This window comes from Macadamia integrifolia, chromosome 7, assembly GCF_013358625.1.
Source record: "Macadamia integrifolia cultivar HAES 741 chromosome 7, SCU_Mint_v3, whole genome shotgun sequence".
NCBI lineage: Eukaryota > Viridiplantae > Streptophyta > Magnoliopsida > Proteales > Proteaceae > Macadamia > Macadamia integrifolia.
In genome coordinates, this window is record NC_056563.1 from 21,268,227 (window position 1) to 21,291,801 (window position 23,575).

A 23,575-nucleotide genomic window follows, 5' to 3' on the forward strand; every position below is an offset into this window, starting at 1 on the left:
TCATCACTTGAACAGTACCCAGGAAAAAGCGTTATTTGACTGACTGGCAGATCAAGGGGTACAAGAGCATCAGGCACACCTAAGATTGGAACCAAACGCCGCAAAGTAACTGATTGTCCAACAACCAACCTGGGAAAAAGTCACCATCAGCAAGTTTATGGTGGGATGTAGAAACAAAATTAATGACATCGACAGAGTAATCATCTCCAAGAAACTAACCTCTCACCAGAAGAAGAGCACAGATCAGTACACTGAACTTGCACAATCCCTGCAACACCAGGACGACCCCAAGAAACTTTTGGGCGTACGGCAATTTGAATGCTTTCCCTCTCATTTCTAGCTGCTAGTAGAGATATCTGCAAGGCAAACCAAACCTCACAAACTTGAAGACCATAGAAAAAGCAGAAAAGTGTTTAGAGAAGCACATATAATTGCAAAATTTAACACTGCATATCCTACTATTTCCATCACAACCTTCAGATTTGACAAGCTTACTATATTATAATCACCATAATCCCCTAAAGCAATTTCTGAAGCCTCCCCTGTGCAGTCAATCCACTCCCCGCCCAACCAATTTTAGTATCAAGTAGCAGGTCACCTGCGCATGAACTACTTTGTGTTCGTCCCATAAGCATCTTCATAAAATACCTTTTCAAGGTCAAAATAATAAATGGAAGAAAGAACGCCTGCCTGCATGCATCTATGCCTACACACAGCAAGTGCCGGAATACCGTACTAACCCCACACTGAAAATCTCCCAAGCACCCTCCATTGGCCCGCGCGCTGGCGTGTACCTGCACCAGCAGGGTAGGCGCCCTCTTGCCCATAATAAATTTATGGGAGAGTGTTCTCTGCCTGGCAGCATGGCCCCTGCACCATCTGCAGGGGCCAATCATGCACGAGAGCCTAAACTGGGGCATGATTTTCGCATTCATGGGGGCAGCATGATCATTTCGCCCTCCTTTGTGTATGGGCACAGGTGCCATGCTGCCAGGCAGGATTCTTTTTCCGTAAATTTATTGCAAAGTTATAAAATTCCAGACATCTAGCATGTTTTAGATGTTAGAATTTATAAAAGCTTCATAGGTCCTACAAGGTTATTTCAGTCCCTAAATTTTGTAAGCCCTACCTTCCTAAAATCCTCGTAAGTTCCTAACATAATTGTATCCATTGAGAATTTATAATTGAAAGAAGAAAAAGAGATTACATTTCTCTTGGATTGGGGGAAATGGTTAACAAATGATATTTTATTAAGAGAAGAAGGAAAGTGGGGGGGGGGTAACCCTCACACCGTTACTGCACCACCACAGAGGCAAGTCCAAAATAGAACAGAAAACCAAGCGAGGAACACCACAACTGCCTGCAGCCACATATGCAAGAAAAAAACCACTGACCGAAAGAGCAACACCAAAACAACCCCCCTACCCTCCCCCCTATAACCAGAAAGAGAACAAAGAAAGAATAGAAGAGAGAGAAACGCGGAATGTTGGCTATGAAGTAGGACATGTGGACTTACGGACCGGACCGGACCAGACCTGTGCCTTTCTCTGCTTGAAAGTTATATCCCTGAGCCCCTAGGGCAAAGGATATTCCGCTCCAACAAGAAGGCATGAGTCGAAGTCAAAGTCCCCCGCCCCCAAAAAAAAAAAGAGAAGTCAAAAAAGAATACAGTTTATGACTTCTCTCTCTCTCTCTCTCTCTCTCTCTCGTGTGTGTAAAATTATTCCGTTCGACTATTGAAATGTCCATTCTAAAGCAGTCTCAGACCCCCCCCACCCTTACAACACAAGAGTTTGTGTTGACTATGAACTCCCAATATTGGCTCATCCAAGACATCATAGAATTTGATGTGGTAAAATTTAGTTTTGAAATCAACAGGTAACCAGTTCAATGAATAATAGGGATACAGAAAATTCAATTAATACTGACCCACATTAACTGGAGATCTATATGTTAGAATCTTAAGTTTAAGTAGAGGATAGTGAGACTACAAACATCAAATTATACCCACTGATGAATTGCATTAACATGGACATTTGAGGTTTGAACTAATCTAAATGAGTACAATCTAATAGTGAATCCAGCTGTAAGAAGTTCAGGATTGAAGAGTGAAACCTTCTTTCACTAAACATTGAACTGACTGCAACTCAGATAAGTAGTGACAAGGATCTTTCACATAACTGGATCCAAGAGAAACCTTACACCTTCATACTTTTCTCTCTTCTTTACATGCTAAACCGTAAGCCTGGCAGAATTCATGATAATATGCTAATTTCACTCATCATTCCCCTCCCCATCCTTCGTTCAGAGCCATTGCTTCAGCAGCACAGCCGAAACTCATTCTGTAATTAATTATCTACTTCAAATTATTACCTCTTGGGGAAGAATGGAAGCCCTTAGTCCATTCCCCAGCTTTTGAATTTTTTTTCCGATTACTATAATGCCTCAAATGCTTAAAAGAAACCACCTCCTTTCCCAGAACTTAAAAGAGAATTTTCCCATGATTATTTGTCACTGCCTATTCAAATCAGGGACCCACCAAATAAACTTTCCCTCTCTTTTGTTGTGGTTCACGCATCACCAAAGGCTCTGAATGAATGACTGGAGATTCTTTCTACTGGGGGGAAGCCACTTCATCTGCTAAGCAAGCACTTTACCAACCAAATCAATTGCTTAAGACATTTTATGCCATTGTTAATGTCCAATTTTACCATCAAAACATTATTAACTAAAATATATTCTCACCCCTCAAATCTTGTGGGTCACACCTCACCACAGGAACTGAATTAAATAAAACGATATCTTCCTTAAGCACTAGATCTTTGCAGAACAGGAAATGGAATAGCCAACCTGTTATACGCACCAAATCCTTTTCAGCTAATCTCCCTCAAATTTCAGAATGCTCGGCTTCTGAGGTCCCAGCAAACACTAATTAAGTGGTGCAGACAGCTGAGTTCCTACATGATGTAAGACCCATACAAAGGTCATATGTAGATAAGTGCAGAATACAGCAGTTTCACCTTATGCTTTCTAGGAATGTTTATGTCCATACATTTAGTGGGTAAGTAAGCTACGTGAATGTCCTTAGAATGAGCAGATAAGTGTGGCTCACTGGCTCTCCCTGTACATAAGTGAGCACAAAATGTAAAACCAAAATATATTTTGACTCATGGGGACCGATCACAGGCAGACTACAAGTTCAAGCATGCAGGAAACTCGGACACATCTAGTTATCAACAAATTACGTAACATCATGAACCATTAACAGAGTCTGAATTGGAGGAAACTAGATTGTATTCTGCCAGGTGCAAGGGGAGAATATATAAACAGAGACTTACAGGCTCCAAAGGTCGAGGTGTTTCTTGCTGTCCAACATTGGCCGTGCTAGGCATGCACCACACATTCAATAATTCGGCGGATGGGACCTTCGATGGATCAACTGGTCCACAAAGAGGATTTGAACCATGTAAACCACCATCATTCCATCCATAAGCCGTCCCTCCCCCAGCAACACCTTCCACTGGTGGTACAGCATCATGAGGATTCCCTCCTGAGTAAGACAACAAAGAAAAAGTTAGATATCAATTAGTCCTCAGATAGAATTCAACCCAATCTGCACCATATACACCATGAACAATTGCCCCGATTCAGAGTTACGAAAACAAAAGAATCGTTCACATAATCAGAACTTTGGTTAGAATTTCCTTTAAGCATTCTCACTTGAAATCCATTGTTATGGTATTTGCTCAGTCACTTTCCTCACACATGATGAAGAACACATGAGGTATGATGAATGAGGTCAAGGAGATGAGCACATGAGGCGAGGTATGAGAATAATACCCTACAACGAAAGATAACTAGAATCAAACCCCTAAAAGACCGGTGAGAAATCTTCTGAGATAAAGGTCGATAACCCTCTAAATAATTAGTGCAGAATGAAACCGGGTTTTAATTAGAACGTTGGATTCTGCGGCAGGTAAAGCAGAGGACTGGAGGATTGCACTGACTGACTTCACTGACCTGTACACTCCATTCTTTATGCGTTTTCCGATGATCCTTTTCCTTTTTCTTTCCTCTTTCTTCCTTTCAGTTGCAGAGTATGAACTCCGGACTCTCGCTCTTAAGTCGGTGATCGGCAAATGATTATTGGAGTTTCAGATGTAATGATTTTTACTGATAAATATCGGCCGAAATATGCTTTCGGCGGTCTGCGTACGGGAACTTTGGCTACCATTTTTGTTTTCCTGGGGTGGTCCACTTTAACGAGTAAATAGGTGACGCGGATTAGTGGTGGGGGCACCATCGGACGAGCAGGATATCGATTGCACTGTGGGGTTTTTTTTTTTTTTTTTTTGAGGCGGTTGAAGAGGCGTAGAAGCTTGCGGATGCTATGCCAAGGTTGCGACAAAAAGGCTAAGAGGTGCAAGTTTGGTACTAACGATCCGAATCCGCCCTTGGCTCACCCTAATTCTGAACAAGTATTGGTCTGAAAGTTTTGGCTCTGAGGGCCAGTTCGACCCTGAAATTTTTGACCCTGAGTTAGGGTCAGAGAGGGTAACAGTTGATGTTTTTGGCCGGCCCAGCCCGCCCTGAAATCGACCCTTATTTGTTTACTCTGATTTTTTGCCTTGACTTTGGCCGAACTCAGCTCTAGTTTTTGCCCTTGATGTTGACTTTGGATTTTTTGTTTTCTTATGATGTTTTTCATATTCTGTAGGGTCAGGATCAAGGTATACCTGGCCCTTGATGGCAAACCAAGGTCAATCAGTGTCATCCCAGTCCTATCATGAAAAATCATGGTCAATCAGGACAGGTAAGGGACTAAGGGTTGAGTTGAACCCTAAAGGTTGGGCATGGATTGAAGTTTTGCGGCTCTGAGTCAGGGTCAGGTGGGTTTGGACCCAATTAAGGGGACTCAGAGTTGGGCTAGGGTTTCAAGAAGCCCCGCCCAACCCGGCCTTGTTGCACCCCTAGGTTAAATGGTGGATAGTGTTCCCTGCCTGATACATTACACCCCTCGCAATGTCTTTCTCTCCTCCCTCGGTATAAAATGATAAGGAGATGGATTTTTTTTTTTCTCTTTTGGTAATTATAGGAAAAATGATCGCTACCTAGTCACGTGGTTACTGTGCCTCAACCCAATGCCAACACATGAATCAATAAAAGAAAGTGTGAAGGCATCAACCACGGACCATAAGGTGTTTTTTTTACACGACTATGTGTTTGTGAGTAGATGCACGCCACCAAGTAGTATATTTTTTTTTTTTAAAGATATGTATACATTTTATGTTATTTTGAGAGGAGAAAAATAGGCATAAAGAAGCACTAGCATTCACTTCACAATTAGACAATGAACATTTCTTTTTTCTTTTTTTTTTTTTTAAGAGTAGAGAAAGAACTCAACCCCTAAATAAATTTTAGTTGGGGTTAACCGTTCCTATCTAAGGTAAATAGTATGAAATTCTCTAATCTTCCTTCAAACGAGAGATTGATTAGACAGGTAATGGGGTTTGCTTATCTTGTACTATGGTTTTAGTGCACGGTATTGGATTGAGTATCGATATACTATACTAATACGTATTAATTGTATTAGATCAAATCATTTTACCACCGCAAAAACTGATACCTAAGATTTTATGGCCGTTTTACCCTCCCCTATATTGATACCACCAATACTTGGGGTGAAACAGGGCTAGGTTGGGCTGGGTTTCTTTATATCCTACACAACCTTAGGTACCCAAAACTCAACCCAAGCCCAATCCCACTCTGTCGGGTTCACACTAAGGCCAACCCTACTGGGCTCATGGTTGAGCCGGGTTGGGCCAAGTTGACCCTAGCTAGTCCTATATATTGTTGTCTCTTTTAAAATATCACAAATGTTGAGCCCATACTTACCAAAGGGGGTGGAAAGATGTTAATACTATAGTCAGCCCTTGTCTAACCCCAATCCATAAATTTGCAGCAATCAATGTTATCAATTTGGTTATAAGATATATCATTTAATCATCTAGCATCACCACGTCTCCCATAAACTGGACATGTCAACTTTTGGCTCAGTTCTTCATGATTACTATTGTATTTAAAGCTCATGTCAATACATGATAGGATACACAAAGATAGCATGTGTAAATAAAAAGGGGAAAAAATAGTGTGGTCATTTGGTCGTTTTAGCTCAATAGGTAAGAATATGTGGTTTGTGTAACACGTGATGTGAATTGAAGCCATGCACACAACTTGTGTAACGCTTGTATAACACATGATGTGGGCCTAGGGGAAGGGGAACAGTATTACTAAACACAATAATAGATAAGGGTTAAAATCAATAAGGGTTGGTTGGGTCGGGCTAAGTTGGCTTAACCCTTATAACCGAGTTATAAAGGTTTCGGGCTCATGGTGGGTTCAGGCCGTCAGGGCCAAACTTACACCCCCTGCCCAATAAGGCATCAATATCAGTTTTGTATCATAGTTTTGTTCTATAATTTTGATTGTGGAGAATGAAAAAATCATGAGTTAAATTTTCTAGGGAAAAAAAAAAAGCTGCGCATTAGTATCATCCGTGGCAAAACCAATACAAATCCATCTATATGGCCAATCCATACAGATTCCTAAAACCATGAATAGTATGACAACTATCTATGGTCGAAAGGGTAGAAGGTAATCCACGTCAAATTACTAGATGGCAAAGTATTTGGTGCAAAAAGAGATAATACCTATAGGTATTATTTGGTGCAAATAGATAAATAATATATTGAGGGACTTGTTGGGGATTCCCACACCATGATTGGCTGCCGTTCTTACTCTAGATTGTCAAGGCAAACCAAGGCTATGTTTGGTATGCATTCTCATTCTTAAAATGCACATTCTCTTTCTCAAAATTTCAAACACATTCATAGCAGGTTAGAGAGCCCATTGCATAATATGATGCATTTTTCTGTCACATTCTAAGACTCAAGAACGAGAAAGCATACCAAAATGACGTTTATGTGTCATAGAAAGTATTCTCACGTTAGAATATATTCCAAACACTGCCTAAGCTTTAAACCTACACACACATCCAGGAACACGTCCCCTAATATAAGCTAAAGAGCATTGGGTAAAATTTGACCACATATAGAATAATCTAGAATTAGCTACATCATCATATTAAGTAAAGAAGAGGGTTGGGTACACCACTAGATTTCAAGGAACTAGTCGACCCAACAATGGGAGTGTTGGGATGCAATGGGCATGGGGATCATTTCCAAAGAAGAAGGAGAGAGCGACACAGGTGGGGTATGCGGGGCACCACCAACAGCCTGCCCAGACTTTTCCCATCAAGTAATGATTATGAAAATTTAACTGTTTCTACCAAAAATAAAATATATTCAATGCAAGCCTCAAGAGCAGGGTTACATTTTCAGGACTCTTTTTCTTTATGGAAAAGGAAAAAATTAGATTAAAGGAAAATCTTTAATGCATCAATGGTTGGATTTGATATGTTAATGTTAGACTTTCTTATCACCTTTTGCATCCCATAGAAGCTCAAATACAATATTGTGAAACAACCATTATGTAAAAATAACAATGTCGTAGCTGACCACTCTAGTGACCCTCCATCAGCATCAAGTCAAGACAGACACGTGTTTGATTTTTTATTTTATTTTTGGTCATTAGAGGGATCAACCAAAATTCCAAATTAATCCTGTTGTGAGTGGTCCCAAAGGTACTGCAAAGGTGATTCGAACCCAGTTCATATGCTTTCAAAGGCATTATCCAGATCAAATCACCATTGGACCAACCCCTTGGGGTTTAGAGACATGTGTTTGGTTGCTCAAAGAAAACATCCGCAAACCAACATCAATTATATCTAGTGTTGAGAAGCAAACTGAGTTGTGCTATAACACAAAGCATCAACGGGGGTGGAGGCAATCATTTCGCCACTCATTGTGTTTGGGTGCATAAAGGGTTCTTTTTCCTTTTTATTTTGTTTTTAAGGCTATATTTGGTTGTCTAGAAAATGAAAGGAAATGGTACAAAAAATATGATAAAAACAAAAATTATAAACGCAAAATGATTTTTTTTATGTGTGTCCTCAAATTCAAATTGTTATTAGTGAAAGACTGTGTATGGTATATCCAAATCTACGTCTCCTTCTCTCTCCTCTTCTTCTTGGAAAAGTTTCCTATGCCCCTTTCATCCTAGCCCTTCACTTAGTTGAGCTCACAACTACAAGAAAGCCCTTGGCTTACTTAACCTCCTCCATTTTTTATTTAATTGCCTTCCAAACATAGTTTTACATAGTTATAGGTTTAAAGAATTTAATTTCCCTTCAACCAAAGGGGAACCTACATGGAAAAGATTGCCGGACCGTGCCGATCTGCCCCTTTTTTTCCTTTGGTGGAAGCAGATCCGCCGATTCTTGTCTTGGGTTTTGCAATTACGAATATTATTAATTTTTATTTTCACGCGCGCAAACGTAGAGTTGTGAAATACTTATAAGAATCTGTAACCGACTGAACCCTGAGCTTGAGCCAAAACCCTGAAGCGAATCACCTGTTTTTTGTCAATGAAGTTGGTATCCCAGTGGTGAAAATGCCCTCAACCCATGTGGGTTTGAGTATTAATACGTTCCACTATCGCCTATTGGTCTTACAGAAGCATTGATTGTCGTACGGAACTTGTTATGTGGGTATGATCACTATTAGGAATCATCCTTTTCCATTACCCCAAGGTAAAAAACGAATCGTAACCTTTTTTACGGTTATCCCGAAAGCCAAATACGCTTAAACGTTTGCACGTTCGCATTGATTGATCGGTCGATCGCCGCGAAGGAAAGAAAGAAGTCGAGGGTTATTGCTCTCTGCAAGTAACCATTTCAAGTCTCAAGATCATCTCCGAGTCTTAAGCGTTCTTCTATCTGTTATCATGGACCTGGACTTAGACGATATCGGCATAGACGGTCCCGGTGACCCCAATACGGCTGCTTCGAGGCCATCCAGGTTCCTTCCCAAATCCTCGAAGCTTAAACCTAAACCTAAGGTAGAACCAGCATCATCAGAACCAGAACCACAACCCCCTATTCGGCTTCCGAAGAAGCAAGAAGATTTGTCTATGCCCTCACTTGATGCTACCGTCAAGTCGGCATCCGAACCTGAACCTTCTCTTTCCTCGACCTCCAACAACTTCACTAAAGTGGAGAAGACAGAGGAGCAAGTGTTTGAAGATGCAATGGAAGTAGACGAAGATGAAGATGCAGTGGTCAGGGAAATAGACGTCTTTTTTACCCCTACCCCGCTTGATGTCAATGCTCAGGTTTGTCTCTCACACTGATACTGTTCCTTACTTTTCTTTTGAAGTCTTTCTTGGTTACATATGTTTCTATTTTCCTGTTCTTGTAGTTATATGTTCTGCAATATCCTCTAAGACCTTCTTGGCGTCCGTACGAACTCGATGAACGATGTCAACAGGTGTGCTGGATCGTTCATTGTTATATATATAGATATATTTCTCATCCATTTCTGTCAGGGTATGTTACTTATATGTCTAGTTTTGATACTTCGAAGGTTCATGAGATATATTTGTTTGTTTAGGTTAGATTGAAGCCCAAGAGTTCGGAAATGGAAGTCGATTTGTCTCTGAACGTTGATGACAGGAGCAGTTACAATGAAAATGCTCACGCCAATCTGAAAACAACAAAGCAGGTTTATCCGTGGACTTTCGTTATTTTCTATGTTTTTTAGGTCATGTATAAGAATTTTTTTAAATCAAATTTTCTGTGGTAAATATTTCTTTGTTCTTTTTATTTTTGGGATTCTTTTATGTTTCCATGTTGGTCTCATATTTGATTCCTTGCGTCCTTGAATCCATAACCATCTTTTGGCTAACCCCCTAGAGAACCCTATAATTTACTGCTACAAATAAGGGTTGTGATAAGAATCATTCAATGTTCGTGCTCTTGCTACGGCTAAACGATCCTCTTCGAGTAGTATGTCCAATCCAAGGGTAGCTATATTGTTTTGAAGCTCTTTATAACATCGGTGTATTGATTGGCTGAAGCTTTGAGTCTCATTGCTGTAAACAAGATCTCATTCTATACCGAATGTTCAAACTGAGACATTTAGAACATTTTAATATAGATATAGGAACAGTACAAGATTTCCGAAGGGATAAGAAAATACTCATGTTAGAATTGCTGATTTTGAAAGCTCCACCAATTATGATGGCGTACTTTAGATTTCTTTACTTTTATGTTCTTCGGATGAATGTTAGAAATTAACACCAAACTTACATTAGGATCATATATTTTCCTGTAGAAGGCCTTTTGCGTGGCAAAAATGTCCATATCATCAAATTTATTTATTCTTTCATATTCTTTTTCAGTTAGCTTTCTTTTTTACATTTGGATTTTTCCTTTATGTCCAGCTTCTTCTCCTCAACTTGCTTTGTGCTATTAATCTGTCATAATATGACATAATGTCTTTGTTCTTTGTGTTTATCTAGACTTTGTCAACTTCATGGAAGCCACCCGTCACCTCTGGCTATGCAGTTGGACTTCTGATGGGAAATAAGGTGTGCTTAATTCTAAATTGGTTACTCTTCCTTATTCCTACTATGCAGGCTTTCAGAGTATTTTGCCACTCTCCAGAGACTCAAATTGTCATTTCGCTGAGTGGCCATCTTTATTAGCACTAGTGGTGGTATTTTTTTTTTTTTGCTGTTATTTATTTAATTTTTAAATCTAAACTATTGTCTTGTGATGCTATAGCTTAAAGCTTTTGGTTTGTTGGGTTTATAGTAAAATTGTGTGTTTTCAGCTGCCCTAAATAGTGAAACTTTCCCCTTATATGTTTTTGTTTTTTAGTTGCCAGAGTTTCTTTCTATTTTCCTAATATATTCGTAGTACTTATTGACGGGCAATTATCACTTTTTTAATTAGTTTAACTTGAATACTCAGCTTACTTATTGTTATTGGGTATCGTTGTGTATCTTTTATCAATATTAAATTATTAATCAGTGGTGGGCATAGTTGTCACGACGTCAAGACGAACCAAGGCGGTGGAGGGTTGTCTAAGCGCTTAGGCGAGAAGGCGCACGCCTTGAGGCGAACAATTGTTATATTTTATTTTTCCTATTTTCTAACATTATTTAGTAAGCTATATATACCTTGTATTATAAAAAATAAGATTAAGCAACATCAAGTCATTAAAAATCAACATTTAGCCATATTAAATCATAAAAAATTAACATTAAGTCATATTAAGTTATAAAAAATAAAAAATTAGAGAAATGCTCTGGTTCTATAATAAGTTTGACTAGTCAAATGATATTATTTTTACATGAGACTTTTGGTATCAGTTATAATATAAAACTAGCTTTTCAACAAGTCTAAGATTACTTAAATTTGAGTTGTAATGACCAAGTTATGCTCCGGTCAAACTTATTTTTAAGTACGTGAATGCTATTAAAATCTCCTGAATGAAAATAATTTTATGGATATCAAAACAAAAAATTATTTTATTGGACTTTTGGTTTTTAGCAATGTTTTAACATGATAGAATTTATAAAATTTTCATGATAGAGAAAAACTCCAGCATTTAAAAGTTGAAAATCGCCTCTATAACCAAAATCTAGTTTTTCTTCTTGGACTGGGTGGTTGAATTTTTATCCTTTTAGAATTTGATTTTTAAACTATTTTTATTGGATTCAAATAGGGGGTATTTGCTTATTTATGAATAATATCTTAAGTAAATGAAATAACAAATATAAAAAGCATTTACTAGGCGACGACTTGACAACAATGGTGGTGGGACATCGTATTCATCTCACTATCGTCCTTCCAAATTGTCATTTTTTGCAACAATTAATGCTCTTTCACCATTTTTTTGTGGTGTTGATCAGCTTACATGTGATGTCATCATAGGTTCTAGTCTATTATTATCAGTCATGTCATTTCAAGTTTCATGCAGCTTGTATTAGTGTTCTTGGTCTATCACGAGCTTGTGGGTTATTACATATGATTAATTGCTGTTGCAGCCATGGTTCGAGAACTCGATCGAAATCGGCGAAACCGTATCGCCAGGGTCGAAATGATATGTCCTGTGACTTTTAAAAGTCACAAGTTTCGTCCATGTATGGACATGTTTCGACCTAATTCGAAGAAATTTCCCATGTTTCGACCCAAACATGGGAAATTTCGACCAAACTGGGTGGAACCAATAAGCTACTTTGAAAAGAAACCCAAGCCTTCTATTAGCAAAATTCAACCCTCTCTTCTTAGTTTTTTTCTCCTAGGAGTGGGAAACTTGGGGAAACAGTGGAGATTTCCATTTTTTGCCTAAAAAAGTTGAATTTAAGGGTGGTTCTTGCTTCATCTACATACGAAAAGACATCTTGGACCAAAAAGGTAAATCCCATATTCCCCAAAAATCATATATATATATATATATATTTTTTTTTGGAAGTAGAATTATGTAAAATTTTTATTTGTTACTCAGGAGGACCCGATCTACGCATTCACATTGGCCCTTTTTTTTTTTTGTTTTGCATTTACCTACAACATATTTCAGTCAACAACTGCGTAATGATTAGCGAACCTTTGGTTCACTATACAAATATGACTTTGTGTATTTTTTGTTTTTTTAATGAAACTAATGATGTGAATGTGTTAGAAATGTCTAAGAAAAAAAAAAAAAAACACTATTTGAGGGTTGAACCCTAAGTTTCCACCAAACTAGGAAAAATTCCCTGGTTTCCTTGAAATTTCCCAGGTTTTGACCGAAATTATGGTCTCCCCAAGGGTCAAAACCCGATACCTTAAACCTTGGTTGCAGCACATGGGAGTTGATAATGAGTCTTAGTATTAACATTACTGTTTGAGCTCATGCCGAATTCTTCCCTCTTCTTTTAATCATTTCACTGGCCGAGGGAAGGGGGTTTTGAGTTATGACACTGTTGGTATCATTGGATGGAGTTATTTAACCATCTTGTCACTTTTGCTTGCTAAGAATTATAAAATGTGTTTTTTCCTTTTTCTATCTTGCAGTTACACCTCAATCCTGTTCATGCAGTTGTGCAGCTTCGACCATCGATGGAGCACTTGAAGAAGAAGAAAAATGTGGAAGCTAATATCAACTTCAATGAGAAGAAAGAAGAATCTGTAGGTTCATCAAAAAAGCAGGTGAAGTGCTTCTGTTGTCCACCGTGATAATTATGGTGTTTAAGTGGGTATTTCAATATTTTTTGTATTGTTGAGGGTCTTTAATACCGCGTTTGGTGAAATGCAAATCTCATTTGTTCTATATACATTTCACCCTACATATCTTGGTTGTTTCCTTGGCCTACCTTGAACAGTTTTAAGTGCACAAAAGAGAGGGTTTGGGGGGATGAATCTATGTATCTTTCAGATAAGCAGGAGAAAGAAACAACAATAAGAAAGGGAACCTCGTCAGCCATGGATTCACTGGTAGAGAAGGTGGAAAGGAAATGTGAATTCAACAAAGACATCTATGCTAGTGGGAGAGGATAACAATACTACTAGAATGATGAAGCCTAGAGTATAGTCAGTTAATATGTGCTATTGTGCTATGATTTGAGTATTTTTACATGAAAATGTGGACATACTTCCTTGTAAAGTATATCTATAATATCTATATACTTATAATAAATTCTCAATGATTTATTGAATATATATTCTAATTGTAATGTTATGAAATATACTCACATCTTGGTTGTATATGTTTTTACTGTATTGCTATCAAATATTAACTTTTACAGAATGTCTGAAGTCCTTAAAATGTATGCACATTGCATACTGATATGCCATGGTGGATTTGCTAATGTTCAACAGTTATTCAAGTCATGTCCTATACACATATTGTTTCTTCAATTCATTTTCTTCCAAAAATAGTACTCATATTTTATTAGAGATACATATTAATGTGTTATTCCCCCTAAAATTGTTTACAAATGTACAAATAATTTTTTTTAACGATATTATAGAAAAATCCTATTAGAAGCATGGAATTAAATTCTATGCATGGATCTTTATTCTTTTGAATGGCGGTTTCAACAGCGATTAAAATTTCAACTTTGGTTGACGTTGATCACATTCATATCTCAAATATTTCCTGTAATTTTTTACAACTGAGATAGCTTGAGTATATGCCTTTGGTGGATTTCTCCAGTATCTTACTTTTTCTGTGCCACTATACTGAACAGTCCCTCAACCATGGGAGGATGTTTTTATTTATTTATTTATTATTTTTTTTATTGGGGGTGTTAAAACTTGTCAAAAAGGGTCTTGGGTGTTCTGTAGCCATTTTTTGCATGTATAGGTAGTTCTTGACCAAATCATACTTCGTTTTTTTCACCTAGACAACTGCCACTCACTGATTCTATTGAAACCAGTGACAATATCCCACCAGGGTTGATACTATCCAATATGTATGGAAAGTTATTAACTCTGTCGTAAAATATTCCCCAGCGAAGGATCAGCAAATTCACCTTTGCAGTGAAGGTTAGATGATCCCGCCTTTACTCTGACAAGCATGCACAAATAAATATATGCATATCTTTTATAAACGTGTCTACGGTTCAATGCCCTCTCAACTAACTTTTTTTATGTTCTTTCCTCCGCTTCACCTTTTTTTTACTGAGTTTCTTCAGTTCTTTCCAATACTGGCCTTGGAATCCACCTATGCTATTTTCTTAAAATTTAAGGTTCCTGTTGAATAATTCAGACCAGATTATCTTATAAGAACATATTTTTGCCAACTTATCAGTACTCCCATTAAACTGAAGGGGAAGGATGGCTCTGAAGCAGACTTTTAGATCAGTCTAGTTCAGTGCTTTTAGATTAAAAAAGCATGTTGATTTTTCTTCGCAACTATCCTGTTACTCATCCCCCTTCACCTGGTTTTGTTCTTTTAGTTTCTTCTGCTGTTCCATGTAAGATTTGACCCGTTAATTTTATTTCTATCCTCTGTGCAGGGGAAGTTGGCGAGGACATCTGATAAGGAAAACGCAGATGATGCTGAGGTATGACATGTCGAACTACCTTAGCTGTCTACTTCATGCCTTCATGGAATGAATATTATAATGTTATCAGTTATCTGTTGCTTGCTGTTTATTTAAAAGATAGTCCATTTGAGTCTGCCCATTTGAATAGATATAAAGGGAATGTGATGTGGTGGAAAAAGAAGCTGGTTATAGTTGTCTTCTGTCATCCATGATTGGTGGTGATTCTTCGATTTAGTTTTTATATATATTTAGTACAAAGAAAGATTAGTCTCTTACCTCTGCATGTGTAGAAATGTTTCTGACGTCTCCTTAGTATGATTGATAAACCATCGTTCCCAGGTGAATGGTTTCTTTGCACATGCTTGATCCTGCTTATGGTTTGCTAGTGCATTTAAAAGGCATTGAAGATTAAAAAAGCTTAGGCTTGGATATAGAGGATCTGGTTTTATATGTCCATTCCAATACATGCCTTTCAAATGTAATTGAATAGAAATATAGCACCAGATACTATATATTCAAATATTCAAGACTATTTTTTATTTATTATTATTTTTTTCAATGCCTTTCAAATGCATTAGCAAATCATAATTAAGAATATTGCATGTGGGAGGAACAAACAACAACAACAAACAACAAACTCAGCCTTATCTCAAATAAATGGGGTCGGATCCATGGATCCGACAAAGACAAAAATATAAAAATAATAGTAAAAAGAAAAGAACACTGCAACAACAACAACTACAACAACAACTACAACAACAAATCATCAAAATTTCACCTGAATATGGGACGAACCTTACACGCTATTTTCAGGGGAGATAGGGACCATATGCTTTGACAAATAATATTCTGGAAGTGGAAGTGCATGCTTGTTCATTTTCGTAAAAAGGGTGATGTAACTTTATCAATCAGCACATGGGGTACTTCTGCACATTTTTCTTTCCAATTTTATATGTCATTGTTTAGTTTGACTATTTATTTGTAGTATCCAGGCTGGTTTCTGGGGTTTTTCTTTTTCGGTTCATATTAGTGGGTAATTGATGTTGCTAATCCTACAGTTGGATACGTAGAACACTCCTTGTATTTTCTTTGTTTCAAATTTTCATGACCCATCTCAACTGTATAGCCTAGCATTTAATATTTTTTTTTCTGTTCAAATTGTCCAATCAGTGAAGGGCTGACATGGTCAACTCTAACCATTGATAGAAGATTTATTCAAATGATTGAATAGAAGATTTATCTCGTGGATTGGACATCTATTGCATTTCAAAGCCAGACTCCATCATATGGCCCCTGTTTGTTGGATCTTTCCCTTGGCATCATATATTGTCAAAATCTTGACTAAAGCTGACCAGTTCAATGTTGATTGTGCTATATGTGCAGTCTTTGGAGCTAAACCTTTGTCACATGAGTCAAGGGTGAAGTGACAACTTGTCCGGAAAATTGAGCCCCGACTAAGCTGGTACATGAGAGATAAAATCACCCATACCTAGAGAAACCACCAGAAGTGGTTGGAAAGTAAGTTTGAGAAAAAAAAAAATTTGCATTGATGCCATCATTGTAATGGAATCTAGTGGTTGGTGGGTTTCTAGAGGCCTAAGGCCCTGTTTGTTTGATGGATAAAAGTGGAGAAGGTAAAAAAAAGGGCGGGAAACTTGTACTTGTTTCCCATAAACCTCACAAATATGTGTGTTTGAAATCTTTGGATTAGTGGGGTGACAAACTTACTTGACAAGTTCTTTAAATGCAATTATTGTTGTTTGCTGATGTGGCACTCATCTTCTTCCCACCTATTGGTAGGACTTTTAGCACTATTCAAGGAAAAGTTAATATTTTGTCTTTCTCTCCTTATCCTATATGCTCTCTTTCCCATAGAATTCCACCCCACAAAAAATTACATGTTCCAGTATTCCTCTATTTCCTTCTCTTTCCTTTCCTTGTCAATCCAACCCACACCATGTCGGACCCACCCCCACAACTTTTCCACCCCTTTTTAACCGTCTAACTAATGGGGCCTAAGGGCTTAGGTTCAGAAACTTAGTTGAAAACCACAATTGCAATGAAGAAAAAGTCCTGATTCAAGAAAATTCAATAACTTGAAATCAAAGGCTCAGATGGATTCAAAACTATGGTCAAGGGTCACTTTAATGGCCAGGAATAACTCCTCAAATCTGACTGAAATATGATGGTCAGATGTGGAGGTATAGACTAATCCTTTAGGCAATAGGATCCCAGAGTTTAAGGTTTCAGCAGAACAGTGAAATCAGCTTCTCAAGGGTCCAATTTGATAGTCAATATAAGAGCAGAATAGTGATCGTGTATCACAATGAAGTGACTAAGAAAAAAAAAATAGCAAACAGAATCTGATCTTCAAAGCAAGCAGAATTTAGAATCCAACTTGAAGTACTTAATTATTTTGCCTACCTTAAATCCTCTTCTTTGTGCACTGTTTGGGTTGACCAATGATTTTATTCTAAGGGACCTGCACCTCTTCTTCTTCACCGAACCTCCCAACCGAACCCACTTCCCCCAGCCCTTCTTCCTTTCCTTCTTCTTCTTCCCTGTAGGAGAAAACCAGTCCCCTCTTCTCCTTCTTCTTCTTCTTCTTTTTCTTTTTCTTCTTCCTCTCTTCTTTTCTCTTTTACTATGGCCGAAACCCCATCTCCTTCTCTTCTATCTCTTTTTTATTTTCTTTTCTTTTTTTTGTGTTCATTTTCTTTTGTTTATTCATTCCAGTTTTTTATTTTATTTATTTATTTTTGTAATTCAAATTGTAATATGCTCCCCAACCCCTATCATTGTGTGATATTTCTCCTATTTCACCTTTGCCTTCGCCGTGTTTCAATTAATTCACCGTGTTTCAATTAATACTTTTAGGGGATTCCATATGGAGTCCTAGGGTCACTCTAATCCAGCCCCTTAGGATCAAGGGCTGAAACCGATTGGGTTTTGCTCATTATTTTTGAATCATATGATAACCATATGGTTTCACTAATTTCTATTAAATTAAGGTTTTGAATAAGCAAATGGGTCTATGGGCCGTAGTCTAGGACGTAGGTCAGTACGGGCGTGGCTGGCCCCCCCTCAAACTGGCTCGTAGCATTAGGTGCGTTTCTTGGGTTTTCGGGTTGATAAAAATGAACCCGTTTCGGTCCATTTCTTTTTATCTCAAATAGTGTGTCCCTTTAGAATTAATTGTGTATTTAATTTAGATTCGGATATCTTGCCATATTGATAATCATTAGATTTAGATAGGTTAGTCAATGTCATGTTTGCCATGGTTCGTGTTTATTAACATGTTTTTGATACTTGATTCTTTTTTTGGTTTAAATCAATTCATTTTTCTCATGCATGTAGGTTAGCTAGTATTCACATTTTGTCCACTTCTCACTTATATCACCACGTGGGACATTTACAACCATTGTATAGTTAACATAATAGTTAGATTCCATTTATTTAAATTGAGGTAGTTAATTAAATAAAGTCTTAACTCATTAGATTAATTTAGGTTCATAATGCATTTAATTGACTCTTAAAATTCGGTTTTAATTGTTTAAATTATTAGTTTGATTAGGTTTTCCAAAACTTCCATCTGGAATAGTTAGATTTGGGTAGCTTTCACCATTCAATTCAAGTTTTTGTCTTTCTTTAAAAATCTTTTTACCTATTAGATTAATAGATTAATTAGGATTGCAATAATTCATTTCACAAATTATTAGGGATTATGATTAATCATTTTAATTAATTCAATTTAGGATTTCATAAACTCATTAATCGTCCATCTAGGTTAGGCTCAATTAATCGAGTTAGTTCAATTTAGGGTTTCACAAATTGCTCAACTAATCCTAGGTCTAGGCTTATTTAATTAGCTTAATCTAAGACTCATAATACATCAATTAAATCATTTGGGTTTTTTAATTTTTAATTAGCGTAATCATTTCATTATTTGCATCATAACCTAGCTAGCATAATTTAGACACTTGGCTTAGGGTTTTCACATGTCATATTTAGATACTTAGTTTAGGGTTTTCAGTGACCTAGATTTAGGACTAGTTAGTAGGGTACAAACAAATTTTGGTCAAACAAAAAGAGACCGGCCTTTGGGTCGGGCAGACTGGGTGCCTAACACCTTCCCAGTCTGTCACTTGACATTTGTCCAGAATCTTGGTGCAAACCAGCTTTATCCATCAGAGTCATTAGTCTCTCTCTCTTGATTGGGGGAGACATTTATGGGTTCTAGACCCTTTCTAGGTGGCGACTCCCTTTTACCCATAACGTGTATCCCCCCTTTAAGTCGTAGAAGGTCAAATTCAAATACAGTACAGGTCACTGTTCAAGTTAGTGAATTAGTGAAGTTATTTCATTATAATTCGACCCTTAAGGGAATAAGGCCTTGTGCGTTTGTGCGCGTGTACCGAAAGAAATATGTTCTATGGCCTTGGAAAGGGCTGAAGCGACAATGCTTTCTCTTACGATAGAAAGGGGAAGCGGAAGCAGAAGCTGCGGGTCGTCGTGTTAGTGAACGCATAAAAAAGAGTGTCATCTGAAACAAAAGCTAACGAAATACGGTGAGCTCAATGAAACAAGCGGGGGGGGGGTAGCAACTAGATAGGAGTTTCTTCAATTCCTACCTTGCTGGTTTATCGCAACCTTTAACGTATTGAAGGTTGAAGAAGACTTGGTGAAGGTATTTTATTTGTCACCATACTTTTTTCCTTCCGAAATTATCCTTCCCTCGTATTCCTAGTTCTGTTTCTAAAGACTTGGTGAAGGTATTTTATTTGTCATTATACTTTTTTCCTTCCCAAATTATCCTTCCCTCGTATTCCTAATTCTGTTTCTATCCTTTATTTGTGAGAATACCTTATTTACCTTGACAAAAGTATTTTATTTGTCACAATACTTTTTCCTTTCCTTGTATTCCTAATTCTCTTTCTATCCTTTATTTGTAATAATTCCTAGTTTACCCTTGACGAAGGTATTTTATTTGTCACAATACTTTTTCCTTCCCTCGTATTCCTAATTCTGTTTTGATCCTTTATGTCATAATACCTAGTTTACCCTTGGTCAATATTTATTTATTAATAATTTTTGTATCCCTCCCGATTTTGATTGACCAAGCAGCCCCTTTATGATTCTGCTTTTTTACAATTCTTCCACTTCCCTTGTAAACTTTGAGATAATTACAGAACTGCCATCAGCCCTATTGTTTTGGTTGTTTAACACTTGGGTGGGCTTGTTAGCGATCTGAACCAGGGTTTCGAACCCCTCATTGCATCAGAAATGTCATGGGACAGCCTACGCTAAAATAAGGACCCTAAAATAAATCCCCATCCCCCACATGTGGCCCATTTTAATGGGGCCTAAAATAGATCCCGTGGGGTGGCTTGAAGAGTTGAAGTAGATCTGCTGTGCCTCTTGAACTTGGGCCTGGGTGGCAAAGGTTTACTGAATATTCACTTCTCCTTCACAAAAGATAAAATGCTGTATCACCCAATATTTTTGGAACACATATGCTGGTATTTGTCTTCTTATCTATTTATTCTTTTGCTATGTGTGTAAATATTTAATCAGATGGTTGGACAATTGACTGCTGGTTAGAAAGGTCAGCCTTCAGTTCTCTTTTAAGATCATTGCTGTCACTTCTACGGTTCCACCCAACTGCATGACTTCTGGATTGTTGACAAAGTAAAGTCCAAACATTTATATACTTTCCAGTGGCCACAAAATTACCTGTCAAATTGAGCTGCTTCGATGGAAAAGGGTAAGAATATAATCATTAGATTAACCAAGAGACAAGATGGAAGGGCAGTAAAGCTAAGGGGCTGGATGACTTCAAGCTATGGTGATGGAGTAGCCTTAGGGAGAAGAGGGAAAAACGCACAAGAGGGGAAAGGGGATCACAAACCACGCACAAATTCACTAATTCTAAAATTAAATTAGCTCTAAAATCAAAACATTGAATTTATGCAAATATTTAAAGGAAAATAATAAGACTACTCCTATTTAGACTCAAACACTGAAAGAAACTCCTAATTATCCTACCCAAAGACAAACATGAGAAAATCCTACGTATCCTACCCAAAGACAAACATGAGAAATAAAAGACAATATAAAACTAACTACTACCAACCCTTGTTGGACCAAAAACCTGGGTTGGACCAATTCTTCTTGGCCCTTGGCTTCCACAGCCGGTCCTACTGGTCCAACCAGGTAAGTGTAGCTGTATTTACATCAGCTTTCCCCTTTTGAAAAGAACTCGACTCCATCGAGTTTGGATGAGGTCCAAAAATGTTGTCAGATTCGATGCGCTTTATAAGAAAAATACCAATTGTCCTCTTGAGCTTGAGAGGGGGAAGATCCTTTGCTGGAAGGAACTTCATCTCAAGGCCACCATGCTGAAAAGAGTATGTATTCTCATATCCACAGTGCTTGGCTTTCTTGTCGAACAACTTTGGGCGCCCTAGTAGAATGTGACAAACTTTCAGAGGGAGAACATCACATTGAACATGATCGATCAGTCCACCAATGGAATACGTGAGCAGACACCTTTTATGAATTTTCAAATTATTGTTGTTCACCCATCCAACATTGTAGGCATTCGGATGAGGCTCAATTTTCAGACCTAACTTGTGAACATCTTCTGTAACAACATTAGTACAACTGCCGGGGTCGATCACCATATTACACAAGCTATCATTGCATCGCACCCTGGTCTGAAAGATACTATTACGACACCAATCGTCCTCAAGAATCTTCTCTGTAGTTAAAAGGGGACTTATCACAGAAAATGGTTGAGGCTCACCATCACTGTCACCATCAATAATTTCATTAGGATCACGGTCGCATTCAGCCTCTAGATTTACTGTTCCTGTTTTCGGTTGCTCTTCTGGTGCATAGGGTATAAAATTGCCTTTGTTGATGTATGCTAGCAACCGGTTAAGACATTGATTAGCTCTATACCCATACCCCTTGCACGAGAAACATTGAATAGTCTCCTTTGAAAATACTGAGTTCTTATGATAACCACGCTGAGGTGAGGAGTATGGCTGATTAGGTCGTGAAGATGACATGTCTGAATCACGATGAGGTGGAAAATACGGTTGGTTGGCTGGTGAAGATGCCATAGATGAAGCACTAGCCTGTGGTCTACTGATTGACTTTTTTTGTGGAGATGACAGTGGCTGAATAGAACTAGAAACTCTAGGAAAAACATCCGTAAATGGCCTCTGATTGTTTGGGCGTTTTAGATTTTCCTCAGCTTGATATGCTACCTGTACGACGCCTTCCATTGTAGGCAGTTGGCTGGATGCAAAGACAGAACTAAGTTGAGGGTGCAAACCATTGCGGAATTGTGCTACCAATACTTCTTCATCCCACTCAAAATCAGAACGAGTGGCCAAATAATAAAATCTAGCGACGTATTCAACGGTTAAATTCTCCTGTTTCAATTGTGCAAACCTGAGATGCATGCGTTGCTTGTATTCAAAAGGTAAGAATCTCCGGTTTTTTACTTCATGCATTTCGGCCTAAGTAGTGACTAAACCAATGCCCTGGTTGGTTCTGCTGCTGTTGCTTGATCCACCAGACTCGGGCCGTGCCTTTCAGTTTAGCCTCTGCAAATAGGATCTTTCGGGCCTTAGTTAACTCGTACCATCTGAAAAATGTCTTTAAGCTGTGAATCCAGTCAAGATACAGTTCTGGATTGTTGTCTCCATAAAAATCAAGGACATCCAATCTGGCTGCTCTTTCTGCTCCATTATCATATCGACCAGTTCCATATGGTGGTGGTGGTGGATTGTATGGAGTGGTGTTGGAATAATCCCCAGATTGAATGGGACTTTTTCCTCTATCTATTTGTCACCAAACGATCAATAGAAGCTTGTGTGGATTCCATCATTGTCATAATAGCTTCAATTTTTCCATCAGTTTCTCCCTTATAGGAGTTCAGCTGTTGAACAATTTCACTATTGGCTACCATGGTGGAGATGGGCAAGATTACACTTGAATATGATGGTAAAGTGGTAAATAAATGAGGTTTAAGGGCAATGGCAGAATGGTAAATATTGTTTTTTTTTTCCAGGGATGGCAGAACTGTAAATACTTGAAATTCAATTTAAACCATAAAGGGTATCACGTGTGGGGCAGGGAGTTAATTGGAAATAAAGGAAAAGATGAGGATAAAGGAATTAAGATAATGAGGGGTAATTAATGGAAAAGATAAATTAAAAAGAAGAGATAAGGACCGATGGGGGTTTGGGTGAGGTACCGTAAGTCGACAAAATAGGTCTCTTTGAGACCTGCGATGGAGCAGAGGACGTCGGTGACGGTGGGGGAAGATGTCCCGATGATCCGAGGTGGAGTTGCGACTGCGATGGAACCAGGTATGTCTCTGTCGCCTCTCCCTGTTCCCTTCCTCTTCTCTCTCTTCTCGTCTTCTTTCTTCTTCCTCTCGTCTTCTACTTCTTTTCTTCTCGTCTGTTTTTTTTTCTTCTGGTTCTTCTTTCTTCTCTTCTTCTGCCTCTTCTTTCTTCTCATCTTTTGCTTTTGCTCTTTTTTTTTTTTTTTTTTTTTTTTT

General features: G+C 38.0%; 2 protein-coding genes across 5 annotated transcripts in view; one reads left to right on the top strand and one right to left on the bottom strand.

Moving 5' to 3' along the window:
* Positions 1-4,218, bottom strand: part of LOC122084045 — a 29,907-nt gene extending 25,689 nt beyond the window's left edge. For 2 of the 3 annotated variants that reach the window (XM_042652043.1, XM_042652042.1), the window contains exons 1-4: positions 4,021-4,218; positions 3,339-3,550; positions 220-356; positions 19-129 (exon numbers count right to left, since the gene is read on the bottom strand). In XM_042652043.1, the coding sequence (XP_042507977.1) occupies positions 19-129; positions 220-356; positions 3,339-3,550; positions 4,021-4,033 (473 nt within the window). In that variant the 5' untranslated portion in view covers positions 4,034-4,218. Of the gene's footprint in view, positions 1-18; positions 130-219; positions 357-3,338; positions 3,551-3,720; positions 3,736-4,020 lie in introns of those variants that run through there. The other variant, XM_042652045.1, reaches the window with a different exon arrangement.
* Positions 4,219-8,509: 4,291 nt separating this feature from the next.
* The window catches only part of LOC122084101 (DNA-directed RNA polymerase III subunit RPC5), a 58,393-nt gene continuing 43,327 nt past the window's right edge, over positions 8,510-23,575 (top strand). Inside the window, exons 1-6 of one of the 2 annotated variants that reach the window (XR_006141830.1) lie at positions 8,510-9,291; positions 9,378-9,446; positions 9,570-9,680; positions 10,480-10,548; positions 13,022-13,156; positions 14,968-15,015. Coding sequence is in view for 1 of the 2 variants with exons in the window: in XM_042652162.1 (XP_042508096.1) it covers positions 8,905-9,291; positions 9,378-9,446; positions 9,570-9,680; positions 10,480-10,548; positions 13,022-13,156; positions 14,968-15,015 (819 nt within the window). In the remaining variant the exon portion in view is untranslated. The remainder of the gene's footprint in view (positions 9,292-9,377; positions 9,447-9,569; positions 9,681-10,479; positions 10,549-13,021; positions 13,157-14,967; positions 15,016-23,575) is intronic. The other variant, XM_042652162.1, reaches the window with a different exon arrangement.